This window comes from Lynx canadensis, chromosome B2 (genome assembly GCF_007474595.2).
Source record: "Lynx canadensis isolate LIC74 chromosome B2, mLynCan4.pri.v2, whole genome shotgun sequence".
NCBI lineage: Eukaryota > Metazoa > Chordata > Mammalia > Carnivora > Felidae > Lynx > Lynx canadensis.
The window spans coordinates 42,457,927-42,470,749 of record NC_044307.1 but is presented as its reverse complement, the minus strand read 5'-3'; the positions used below and the strand labels follow the sequence as shown (position 1 = coordinate 42,470,749).

Genomic DNA, 12,823 nt, shown 5'->3' with positions numbered 1-12,823 from the left:
GTCCAAGCTTGGAGAGGTAGGCAGTAGGTACGTGTGAGCAGGAAAGTGTGGAGAGCCTCCACAGCCACTGGGGAAGTGGCACTTAATCTTCAGTAGAATATACTCAGAGAGGGGGAGAGACTGGGGGAAATCCAGCCACCAGAAGCTGGCTGGGGAAAAAGAGAAACACTTTGGGCTGGGGGGGGGGTGGGCAATGGACGGCCTGGTGCTGGAGTAAGAGGCCCAGGTGCCACTACCTGGAGCCCGTTCCATTGGCAGGGAATGCAGAGCCGAGAGCAGTAAGGAGTGCCCCGCCCCTGAGCCCGGAGCCCCGCAGTGGTGGTGGTGGGAGCCGGGCTCTTGGGGCTCCCCTATCCCCACATGGTTGTCTGCAGCCACTGTGGGGAGGAGAGAAGCAGATCCAAGGACGGCAGGGAGGGTGGGGCAGGATGGCTGGGGGAGCAGAGGGCAGGGGGAGCCGTGAGTACCTGGTTCAGATTCAAGCGAATATAGCCAGTGTTCTTGGGGTCCATGGATAGAAAGTATGCTGTTTGGGAGAGGAGGCAAGGGAAGGGGTTTGAGAGCCGAGTCTGGGGTCTGCAAGACCCAATCCCAAAGAAGCAGGAGGTCAGAAAGGGCATCAGAAGCTGTCCCTTGCTGCTTCCAGGCTAACCCTCAGCCCAGGAAGGAATTAATGATAAGAACTCCAAGCCTCGCCATGAGCCACACACAGAGCGTCGCCATGCGTGAAACTCATATGTTCTGTGGCTCCGTCCTATGAGGGCAATACTGTTACTGCCCACATTTTATAGATGAGAACAGAGGACGGAGGCACAGAGAGATAAAGCGACTTGCTCAAGGCACACAGCCAACAAGTGGTGGGGCTGGGATTTGAACCCAGATCGTCTGTGCCCTAAAGAGGGGGATGGTTTGGGAGCAGGGCTCCTCATGTGGGCGTGTGGGAGGCGGCCAGTGGTCCCCGACCCACGGTGGGGAGTGGGCAGATGACTGACTCACTGAACATGGCCTTGAGCCTCAGGAAGCAGCTGATGAAGCTGTCAAAATCCACGATCATGTTATCGTTTGCATACCTGGCCACCAGCACCTGCATCACCTTGTTATTCAGCTTGATGCCTGGGAGAGAGAGGAGTGCGGAGGGGGAGTCCAGCCCCCTGGCCACCGCGTCCTCCCTCGCTGCCCCCAGACCCTCTCCCCTGACCCCCTGCTAACCTGCTTTCTCAATTGCCAAGCGCATCTCATAGGAGTTCAAGCTGCCTGAGTTGTCCTCGTCACACTCTCGGAAGATGTCCTGAAGGGATAGGCAGAGGGGGTGTGCATAGCACGGTGGTGGAAATAATGAAATACTTCAGTATAGTTAACCTACAAGGACTACCCAAGACCCCAGCGCTGCCTACCCTGGCCCCCGCCCTGAGCGCCCAATATTCCTGTCATCTAGTGACTGTAGGGGGCCTCTGGTAAGGGGAGGGGGCTAAGACCGGAGTCAGGGGTCTGAAAGACCCACTCCCAACTGGGCCCTCTGCACCAGTCCTTTATTTTTTTTTTTTAATTTTTTTTCAACGTTTATTTATTTTTGGGACAGAGAGAGACAGAGCATGAATGGGCGAGGGGCAGAGAGAGGGAGACACAGAATCGGAAACAGGCTCCAGGCTCCGAGCCATCAGCCCAGAGCCCGACACGGGGCTCGAACTCCCGGACCGCGAGATCGTGACCTGGCTGAAGTCGGACGCTTAACCGACTGCGCCACCCAGGCGCCCCTGCACCAGTCCTTTAAACTGGTGATGCCTGGACTACACTGGTTGTTAATCTGACTAGCTAATGCACCAACACTCCAACAGATCCTGTCCTGTGTGTGTGTGTGTGTGTGTGTGTCTAGTCAGGGGCTCCAGGTTCTAGCATCGTCCTTACTAATCCCCCTCACTCTTGAGGACCTCCCTTTCTCCCCGCCATAAACTGCCCCTTCAGTGTTCTTTACCGTCCATTTCTTGATTTTTTTCCACAGGATCTGGAACTCCAGAAGCCCCAGCTTGCCAGAGCCATCTTTCTGGGGAGGGGGTGGCCGTCAAGGATGCCAGAAGAGGGAGTGAAGAGGGCATCTTGGGGCCAGGGAAGCAGAGGGGCTCGCTGAGTGGGAGACATGAGACCCGGGGATCTTGTGTGGTCACTATGGTAACAGCCAGAAAAACTGGTGTCTTTTGCTACCTCAGAGCCTAATCCCCAGCAGGAAGGAGGACATGACTGGCCAGAGTGATGGTCACCGGGGGGGCCAGGCTTGGGGGTAGGGGTGAGGGGCGGGAGAGCACTGGACAAGAAGATACATCCATGAGGTTGACCATACAGCGGCACACATCCAGGCCGAAGCCCTGGGTCCTGAAGTTTCTGACTGTGAGGGAGAGAAGGGGCAGGAAGAGAGAAGGAGTGAGTGGGGCATTGCAGGGGATGCAGGGAGCGGCCCAGGGTGGGTGCAAGCTGCGGGAGAAGGGTTGTGAGTGGCAGGGTAGGGGGGGGTGGGAGACTCACGTTTGGTGACCACCTTGTTGAGCAGCTTCTGTAGCTCATACATGCCTATCTCCTTGTCCTAGGAAGGGCGACCATAAATCCCAGCTCTGGCACGTTCCCCCCATCCACCTGCTTTGGGTGCCCAGCCCTCGGCCTCGCACCTCTCCTCCTGCCACTATCCCAAACAAATGTATGAAGTCCTGGTCTACGTCATTCTCACAGAACTTCTCCTGGAGGGAAAGGAGTGGGAAAGGGACCCAGTCAAGAAAGTTCCTTCACACTCCTCAGATGCTTCCTCTGGTCCCTCGACCCCACAGCCTCCCCTCACCTCCTGGAGTAGCTCAGCACAGTTGGCTTCATCCAGTTCCCTGCGCAAAAGTGAAGGAAGGTTCATGGTTATGCGGGATCAGGGAGACAGGGAATTTAGTGGGGTGCTTGTGGGGAGATCATGTCGTGTATCTGAAGCAGCGTGGAACAGGTTCCATGGGATCTGGGTTCTGATTCTGGCTTGCTACTGAGACTCCCCTTCCGTGTGCCTCAGTTTCCCTGATTTAAACTAGGGACAGAGTTGGGGAGGACCAGATGACAGCCCCCTGAGCTTGACATCTTACAGCTCTTGGGCAGGTGGTCTTGGAGCGGTGAGGTAGGGCTCCTCACCAGGACTCGCTGTGCTTTTCTGTGAAGACCCGTAGCAGGAAGTCGGCATCTCTGTGTGGCTCAAAGGTGGAGGGAATGATGACATATTCCCCCGGAGGCAGCCGGAGATGACTGCTCACCTCCCGCGAGTTAGTGAAGATCTCTGAGAAGCCATGGTCCTGATACTTTATGAAGAAGTCCTTCTTCAAGCGAGTATCCTGGATGTTCTGAAACTATATGTGCCTTGGAGGTGGGTACAGGGCTGGCATGTGAGTATAGGCAGAGAGAGGGACCCCAAAAGTGAAGCTTACTTGGGCAAGTCTCCGGGGGAGGCGTTACCACAAACTGACCAGTCCTGGATACCACCCAGCCGGCAGGTAACCAAAGTATCCCCTGCCCGACTCCCTACTCCTTGATCTCCTGCCCTGACTCCCATCCGGGGCCCCAACGCAGTAGAATCCTAACCCAGTAGCCCTGAGAGCCCTTGGCTGAATTCTACCCCTTGCCCATCCACATGCAGCCAGAGGTGGGGCAGTGCCTGCCCAGAATCAAGCCCATGTCTTCTGTACCTCCTTTGGGACCTAGGAAGAGAAGAGAGAGGAAGGCCAAACTCCCAGGATGGTGAAAGGGCTCAGGCCTGTAGAAGTCAGGCAGTGTGTGTGTGTGTGTGTGTGTGCATGCGTGCACATGTGTGTGTGTTGGGGGTGTTACAGCGGGACACTGGTGGTGGTGGGGGGGCATGGGTTCTGACAGCTAAAAGTCCTAACGTTAACATTAATAATCCCTCAGTTTTGGACAACAAAGCATAGTTTACACAAAGTTTTGCCAGGGGGAGGTTTTTACCCCTGCAGGTTAAGGATAGGAAACCGAATCCCAAGAGGGTGAGGTAATGTGCCCAATTTCACACTGCTAAAAAGTGAAAGAGCTAGGATGAAAGTAGAGGAGAGCGTTTTCCAGAACACGAGCGTTTTCCATGGAACACTTGTATCCTGCAGTAGTTAACAGGTGATTATTGAAACTGGCCATTGAACACAAATATGTTTGTAAAAAGGTGAGTTAAACCAAGATAAGTAGGTTGTAAGGGATCCTGGGTAGCTCAGTCAGTTGAATGCCCGGCTCCTGATTTCGGCTGAGGTCACGATCTCACGGTTCGTGAGTTCGAGCCCCACATTGGGCTCTGCACTGGCAGCACGGGACTTGCTTGGGATTCTCTATCTCCTGTCTCTCTCTTTCTCTCTCTCTGTCTCTCCCCTGCTGTCTCTCTCTCTGTCTCAAAAATAAATAAAATAAACAAAAAAGATTAAGTGGGTTGTTGCCCTGTAGGGATGACGAAAACCCATAGCTGATGCCCTGTAGAGCCCCAGGTGGGAGGTAGAGTATATACCTTTCCTGAAGGACCACAGCTAACCTTGGAAATATATATATTTTTTAAATGTCTTGAGTGTTTCTTTATTCTTTAGAGAGAGAGAGAGAGAGAGTGAACGGGGAAGGGGCAGAGAGAGAAGGAGACACAGAATCTGAAGCAGGCTCCAGGCTCCGAGCCGTCAGCACAGAGCCCGATGCAGGGCTCAAACTCATGAACTACAAGATCATGACCTGAGCTCAATTCAGACGCTTAACCAACCGAGCCACCAGGCACCCCTAACCTTGGAAATATCTTCAGGCATGTCTGGTGTCTGTTAACCTGGTGGGCTCCCAGCCTAGGAGGAGGGCAAGGCTTATGTCTCTCTCTTTTTTTTTTTTTTAAGATGAAGTATCTTACAATTTTTAAAATGTTTTTATTTATTTTTGAGACAGAGAGAGACAGAGCATAAGCAGGAGAGGGACACACACAATCCAAAGGAGGCTCCAGGCTCTGAGCTGTCAGCACAGAGCCCAATGCGGGGCTCGAACTCGTGAACTGTGAGATCGTGACCTGAGCCAAAGTTGGACGCCCAACTGACTGAGCCACCCAGGCGCCCCTTGTGTCTCTTTTTGTTCACTATTGGACCAGTGGAGATTGGACTGGTGGCTGGCATACATAGGTGTTCCGTAACTATTCGAACAAATTGTCATTTATAGGATTTCACAAAGCACAATTTCAGAAATGTGGTCAGGGATATCTCTTGGCTGCTGGAGTCAACGCTCTGGGTGGTGTGTCTGGGCGGGTGTGTGTGGGGGGGACACCTGGGGACAATGTGAAGTCTCAGAACATCTGGGAATCAGGACATAATCTGCTTTTGAGCCTTGGGTGTGTGAGCTTGGGCAAGTAACCTCACCTCCCTGGCGCTCTGTCTCCTTCCTCTTCTTGGAAGGCGTTACTATTCATTAAGGCCTTTGGCAGGGTCTTGAAGGGGGTGAGGCCAGGAGAGGGAGCAAGAGTGGCTGGGGGAGGTGTTGGAGCACCCACCGAGTAGATGACAAAACCAATGGTCTGCAGCTGGGCTCCGTGGGGCCGTGCCTGTCGCCAGTTCTTCTGCATCAGGGCCACCAGGCAGGTGCAGACAACTTCGTCGTCCTCTGGGTCGTCGTCCCCCTCCGGGAGAGAGATCCTGAACTGGGGGTTGGTCCAGAATGTGTCTGTGGAAGAAGCAGGTCAGCATGGCTCTGCCCTTCCCGGGGTGGACCGGCTTCCCGGCCACACGCCTGCCTCCTCGGCAGGGCCTCGTGGGATCTGCCGGTCCCCTGACCCCTTCGCGGACCCCGAATCCCCTCACCCACCGGGGTGGTTCCTGCAGCCCCCTGCAGTGCTGCCCCGCCGCCAGCTGCCCTCGCAGAAGGTGGTGTGCCAACAGCCCCTGTCGTCCCAGGAGAGCGTGTCAGGCGTCAGGTTGCAGATCTCCAGGAGCGTGAAGTTGTCCAGGAAGTCTTGGTAGGACATCCTGTGGTGGAGGGCGCGACGGCTAGAGCCTGTGGCACCGTCACACCCGGAGGCTCCCCCTCAGAGCCTCCCCATCAAAGGCAAGGGTGGGAGGGCAGCAGAGGAGATGAAGGGATGGGCGTGGGGGGCAGAAGGAAGCCCACCCAAGCTGCACTGACCAGAACTCCCCATCCTCCCTCTTCTGAAGCAGCTGTTTCTGGGTTTCTGGGGCCACTTTGTCCCACTCGCTGGCACTGGATCAGAGACAGGAGGTGGAAGGAGAAAGGCAGGGCTCAGAAGGTATTTTGTTCCTCCCCAAGGGATTCCCTCCCCGCTGAACTCCGGCCGCTGGGGGTCCTGAGTTAGAGGGAAAGACACTAGTGGGGAGGGGCTGGTCCTGGGACGCCAGCGGTTCCATCTGTGACACTGCCTGGCTCGTGGGCCGGCCGTGCGCTCTGCCCCTCACCTGACGGTGCTGCTCAGGGGCACCTACTTGTCACTCCAGGCTCCATTCCACTCGATCCGGCCCCAGGGATTCCGGACCCGAATCAGGGTTTCCGTCCTGCCTCTGTAGAAGACCTGGCGGAAAGGGTGTGGTGGCAGGGGTGTGGCTGAAGGTCCCGGGGCAGGAGGGACTGTCCTCCTTGTGCTGTGTCTCCAGGTAGGGTGCCCTTGGCAGACTCACATCATGGAGGCCGGTCACGGAGTAGGCGTGCCCTTTCACTAGCATCCTCTGGGTCATGGCCTCCAACTCACTGTCGCTGGTGACCTACAGAACAGAGAGGAAAGAAAGGAATTCAGGATCCGGTCAGATGCACCAGGGCACCCGAAGAGATGTGAGCACTCTTGGGGTCCAGGGTTTTTTTTTTTTTTTTAAGTTTATTTATTTTGAGAGAGAGAGACAGAGAGAGAGAGAGAGAGAGGCAGGCAGAGGGAAGGAGAGAGAGAATCCCAAGCAGACTCCGTGTTGTCAGTGCAAAGCCGGACTCAAAACTCCATCCCATGAACCGTGAGATCACGACCTGAGCCAAAATCCAGAGACAGACGCTTAACCGACTGAGCCACCTAGGTGCCCCCTGGATGGCGCAGTCGGTTAAGCGTCCAACTTCGGCTCAGGTCATGATCTCGCGGTTCCTGAGTGCGAGCCCCGCGTCGGGCTCTGTGCTGACAGCTCAGAGCCTGGAGCCTGCTTCCGATTCTGTGTCTCCCTCTCTCTGCCCCTCCCTTGCTTGCACTCTGTTTCTGTCTCTCAAATAGAAATAAACATTTAAAAAATCTGTCATTTCAAGCCTGCCATGTGAATGGATTCGTACAGTATGGAACTCTCTTGGTTTTCCTCATGCAGCATAATTCCCTTGGGATTCACCCAACTAGTCGCATGTATTGGCAGTTCATTTCCTCTTATTGCCGAGTTATATCCCATGGCCTCTGGGCACCTCAGTTTAACTATTCACTCCGTGAAGGACGTCTAGACTGTTCCCAGTTTCTGGCTACTGTGAACAAAGCCGCTATGAACATTTGTGTGCCGGCTTTCATGTGCTTGTAAGTCTTCGTTTCTCGGGGTTACATGCCCAGAGTGCAAAGGCAGGGTTGTACGGTTCCACCCCGGGCTCATTTATTTCTTTGAATAAATATTTGCTGGGTGTCTCTTGCATATGCCAGGCAGCATCCTAAGTCCCAGGATCCGGCAGTGAATGAGACAGGTCACTGCCCCCATGGAATACGAAACTGTCGGGAGAAGATAGGCTGGGAACAACTATATTGATAAGTAAGACCATTTCAGATCACAATACATGCTGGGGGGGAGAATAAAAACAAAGTAGAAAGCAAAGGGAGGTAGGAGCAGCTGATTTAGAGTGGGAGGTAGGGAAGAGAGGCCTGAGGAAGGGGCATTTGAACTGAAATGTGAATGAGAAGGGGCTAGTCGCGCAGCTACCTGGGGGAAAGAACCATCTGGGTGAAAGCAACCGCAGGTACAAAGGCCCTGAGGCAGGACCCAGTATGGCTTACTTCGATGCAGCAGCCCATGAGGGAGGATCGCTCTATGGCCTTCCTCAGAATCCTCAGCAGGTTCCGAGGGGGCTTCTGGAGTTGGAGGCTATAGGTCACGCCCCCTGTGAAGTCTTCAAAGCCCTCTACTGTGTTGCCCCCCGACAGTGCTTCATAGGACCCATTCAGCCTGTGGGCACAGAGAGGGCACTTTTATGCTCTGGGTTAGAGATGCCAGCTTGGACACGAGAGGGTGTGGTGAGGGCAGGAAGGGATGCCCTGACCTCCATCTGCCTTTTCCCCTGAGTCAGCTGCCCCCATAGCTGCCAGTTGTCGGGCAGGCTTGGAGGCAAGCCCAGGCTTGGGGCACTCACTTGGCATATGCCTTCTCCAGCAGGGCACTCCAGAACTCAGCGCGCTCAGCTGAGTGCACGAACACCAGCTTGCCATTCTTTGTGGGCAGCCGGTCATCCACCACCACGTCCATCCATTGTCCAAACTGCCAAATCTGTGGGCAGCAAGGTGGACCTCAGTGGGGCTTAAGACACGTGTGTGCCCCCGGCCATCCTACAAGCACATGCGTGCGTACAGGCACACACCCTCACACCCACCCCACCCCCGCTGCCGTATATGAGAAGTGTGTTACACGAGCACCTCCTGGTGGCCAGGATCAGTGACACGCCAGTGTCAGAGAGCCCACTCCCCAGAAGGGCTGAAAAGTGAGTGAAAAGCTATGAAAAGCCTGAAGGTCACCCCAAGCCTCATCTCCAGTTTCTGCCTTGGGCCCCAGAGGGACCCCACCCACATTTTGACCTTGGCTGGGCTTTAGGATTTTAAATTTGGAATTAAAAAAATTCTTGTGATTCTCAGAAATATTTTGCGACACGGGCAATGTGTCCACACGTCGCTAAGTTTAAAGAGCAGATTACCAAAACTATGTGACAGTGACTCCCAATGTCATACACACGCACACACATTCACACACACGCGTGTTTCTACCAACAGGAAGAGACAGAGAGGGAGAGGGAGAGAAGCAGGAGAAGGAGGGCCACCAACAACAGATCATTATTATTATTTTCTTCGAAGGCTTTAAAAAATTAGCTTACGTGATTTCTTTAGTGACCAGATATTTCTCTGATAATTAGACAAAAATCCACCCTAATAAATGTCATTTTTCAAAAAGAAAAAATGTAACTTCAAAGCAAATATAATTCTTCTTCTTCCTCCCTACCCGCTTTGTCTCTGTCTCTGCCACACACACACACACACACACACACACCACAAAACAACTCTGGCTTTCAAACCATCCTTCACCTGAAAATGGAAAATGCCTGCATAGTTTTTCTTGAAGCTCTGCCCCTTGGGTACCACACGGTACAGCAGTTTGGGGCAGGTGGTGAGGGAGCCAATGGCAGCCAGCAGCCAGCAGTCCCCTGGAAAGACAGGAAGGGGGTTGCCTCTCCTGTACTCCCAGGAACTGACTCCGTGGCCCCCTCCCTTAGCCCTGTCACTAAGAAGTGTTCAGGAAGGAATCTAGTAGGGAGAAACAGGGCTAAAAGAACAGGCTCTGGGGGGAGGTGAGCCTCTTTACCTTCTGTATTACAGAAGAGATTCACAAATTAGAGCTGGATGCTTTTGTTTTCAGATTTGGGGAGGAGGTATTTGGCTTTCGTCTTGCTTCTCACTCTGGGATCTACTTTCTTTGGGAGAGAGCCAGTTTTCTCCCCCCTCCCCACCCCCCTGAACAAATCCAGTCACCTTCCCCCATGCCCTGCCTCCTTCTACTTCTACGCCATGATTACATTAGTGTAGCAATCAAGACATCTCTCCCTGATATCAGTCACATAACGCCAGACACCCAAGGGGCTTAGTCTGTAGCCCAGCTAGGTCCCCGGGGCTAGGCATTGATGGGGGACAGGGGCAGTAACTCCGGTTTGAGGTCACCCATCGAGTTCTCTCTCCTGGGTATCTCAGATGTCCTGGGGTGGCCGTGGGGCAGGGTGGTAGCCTGAGTGAGTGTCCTGGGCCAGGCTGAGGCTGAGGGGCTCTAGGAAAGCTACTGCGATTACCAATGGCTTCCTAGTTGCCTGGGGTACCTTTAGTGGGAGGCAGAGGGTGGGAAAAGGAGGGTTAAGGACACTCCAATCCTCCATTGCCAAAAGGACACCTAAATAGGGAGAAGCCAGGTCACTTCCTGTGGCCCAGTAAGCCACGGTGACAGACACGGGGCCTGAGGTCTCCTTGGTTTCTGCCCTGCCTACAACTTGCCCTTTTCTCTGCCACAAATACGACAGAACTCAGCCCCAGAGGAAGCCCATGCTGGTCTGATCCCTGAAAATGCGATGAGGGGTTTGGAGGAATCCTTCCTTAAGGAGGAAGATATCCCTTGGGGTTGTCATGGGAGCCCATGGGAGAGGGGGCTGAAGAGCCTAGTGCTCCTTTACTTAATACGTCAGACTAAGGAAGTTCTGGAACCGGCACTGGCTTACAAATATGTCCACAAGCTCTTTGACAATCCTCTCAGGAGGTGGAGTCTAATTCCCTTCCCTTGCGTGTGGGCCAGATTTTGTGCTTGCTTCTAATAAATGGAATGTGGTGGAGGTGACCGCGTGTGTTCTCCTGAGACTAGGCGGTAAAAGGCATGATGGCTTCCTCTTTGTTCTCTCCCTCATATCATTCTGTCTGGGGAAGTCCGTTACCATGTTGGGTGGACCCTCAAGCGGCCCAATGGAGAAGCCTACGTGGAAGGGAACTGAGGCCTCCTGGCCCGTGAGTGCGCCATCTTGGAAGTGGATCCTTCAGCTCCCGTGAAAGCTTCAGGTGAGCACAGCTCTGCCTGACATCTTGACTGCAGCCTCAGGAGAGACTCTGAGCCAGACCCACCCACCTATGCTTCTTCCAAATCACTAACCCACAAACACGGAGATGCTAGATATTTGTCGTTGCCCGGGGCAGTTTATTGTGTAGCAATGGGTCACTAGTATACCACCCAGCTTACTCCCAGACCCAGCTAGCAGCGGGAGGGGCTGGGATCAGACCAGGGGAAGGGGGGCGGGTGACAGGAAGAACATACTTGACAGTCTCATCCTCTCCACGGAAACAGAGGGGCAGGGAAGCAGGAGAGGTTGTCTGAATCTAAGAGTCCCAGCTTCCCATCCTCAAAAGACACTCTGGCACTCCCCCTACCTCAGCCTTCTTCCCCGATTCACCCCCTCCCCCCGACCGGCTTTTTTGCTCCTCACTCACCAAGTACACCCTGGCAGATGTCTGTTGGACTGATCCCATTCATAATGAAATGAGGATTGCTTGTGATTTCCTGCAGTAAAGGAATAAAGGTCTTAGAGGGTCCAGGACGTGCCCCGCCCCCCTCCCCGGAACCTCCATCTCGCCATTCCCGGGGCATAATGCCCACCTCCAAGTTCTAGGGGAAAACAGGGTGCAGGAGGGCACAAGACCAGTTTGACGTAGTTGTCGGATGTGATAGCAAAGGTCAGTGAGTGACTTTCCCAGGGGTTATCTGAGAAGTTTTGCTTAAGCATGTCCAGAACTGTCTCCAGCCCTGATGGAGGTGGAGACTAGTTCCAGGGCCAGGATTGGGGAGGTTGGGAGATTGGAAATTTCAAAGCGACTGGGACATTGTTACAAACGGCCCTCCACCCCGAAGATGAGTCCATGCCTTCCCTCCCAGTACCCACACCGGGCCTCTGCCAGGAGATGTTCTGCACGCTTTTGGAGTTGGGACCCAGATCCTTGAAGCCCAGGGACCTGGGTTCGGCAGGGAAAAAGGAGTCCTCGAACAGCTCCCCCTTCCTCAGACAGGTTGCTTGCAGGTCCTCAAAGCTCTGGTTATGGAAGTTCTGGGCGTTGTGGTGTTGGCCCATGCCCTTGGCTTTGAGTCGGCAGTGGGTGATGTGAGCCGCCATTCCCTGATTGGTGAAAACCGCCTCCACTTAATAATGAAAAGACAAACAACCCAATTAAAAAATGGACAAGGGATCTGGACAGATTTCTTTTTGAAGATATGACCAACACTCATATGAAAAATTGCTCAACACCACTGGTCGTCAATGACAAATGCAAATCAAGGCCACAGTGATACACCCCTTCGCACCAGCTAGGATGGCTATAATAAAGAAGACTGATAATAACAAGTGTCGGCAAAGATGTGGAGAAGTTGGAACCTTCATACTTTGCTGGTGGAAATATGAAAGGGTGCTGCCACTTTGGAAAATGACCTGGCTCTCCCTCTAACAGTTAAACATAGACTTATTACCATATGGCCCAGCAGTTCCACCTCTAGGCATATACCTGAGAGAAAGGAAGATATATGTCCGTACGAAAACTTGGACACAAATGTTCATTGCATTATTCACAACAGCCAAAAAGTGGGAGGAGACCCCAAATGTCCAGCAGCTGATCAATGGGCACAAAAAATGAGAAACAGACATCCAACGGAATATCATTCGTACAAGGATATCATTCAAAAAGAAATGAAGTTCTCATCCATGCTACGACATGGATGTAGGTGAAAGAAGGCAGTCACAAAGGGCCACCTATTGTATGATTGATCTATATAAAATGTCCCAAATAGGCCAATCTACATAGAGATAGAGAGTAGTAGAAGGATGTGGTCTGAGTCAAACAGAGCCCAGTTGGTGCCAGGGCATGGGAGGAATGCATAGTGAGGAAAAGAAGGGGCAGCTACAGGGAAGGGCAGGAGGGTTCTGGGGTGTCTAGAGGTGAGACCCAGATTGAGCACACAGAAGGCTGAGTTGCACAGAGGCAAGAGCAGGGGGTCTTAGCTATTCGTCCTCCCTTGTTGACAGACAAGGAGAAGAGTTACAATTGCAGAGCTAACAGTGC

At 53.5% G+C, this 12,823-nt stretch overlaps 1 protein-coding gene across 1 annotated transcript; it reads right to left on the bottom strand.

Annotated features, from left to right (window-relative positions):
- Positions 1 to 350: 350 nt before the first annotated feature.
- CAPN11 (calpain 11) lies at positions 351 to 11,892 on the bottom strand. The gene is made up of 21 exons (XM_030315608.1): positions 11,656 to 11,892; positions 11,207 to 11,276; positions 9,275 to 9,393; positions 8,335 to 8,468; positions 7,982 to 8,150; positions 6,657 to 6,740; positions 6,465 to 6,550; positions 6,151 to 6,225; positions 5,833 to 5,993; positions 5,522 to 5,691; positions 3,702 to 3,713; positions 3,154 to 3,365; positions 2,825 to 2,864; positions 2,658 to 2,726; positions 2,518 to 2,575; positions 2,316 to 2,380; positions 1,973 to 2,041; positions 1,210 to 1,288; positions 997 to 1,113; positions 468 to 526; positions 351 to 377 (listed from the first exon to the last, which is right to left on the bottom strand). The coding sequence occupies exons 1-21, from the start codon at positions 11,881 to 11,883 to the stop codon at positions 351 to 353; spliced, it is 2,103 nt and encodes a 700-aa protein (XP_030171468.1). The 5' UTR covers positions 11,884 to 11,892.
- Between the last annotated feature and the right edge of the window lie 931 nt (positions 11,893 to 12,823).

Excerpts from the sequence above, each read along its gene's own strand:
- CAPN11 (XM_030315608.1), bottom strand. The coding sequence starts at position 11,883 with ATGGCGGCTCACATCACCCACTGCCGACTCAAAGCCAAGGGCATGGGC. Across the intron at positions 5,994-6,150 it reads AGGGAGGATGGGGAGTTCTG|GATGTCCTACCAAGACTTCC; the intron begins GTCAGTGCAGCT and ends CCTCCACCACAG. Across the intron at positions 378-467 it reads TTCGCTTGAATCTGAACCAG|TGGCTGCAGACAACCATGTG; the intron begins GTACTCACGGCT and ends TCCTCCCCACAG.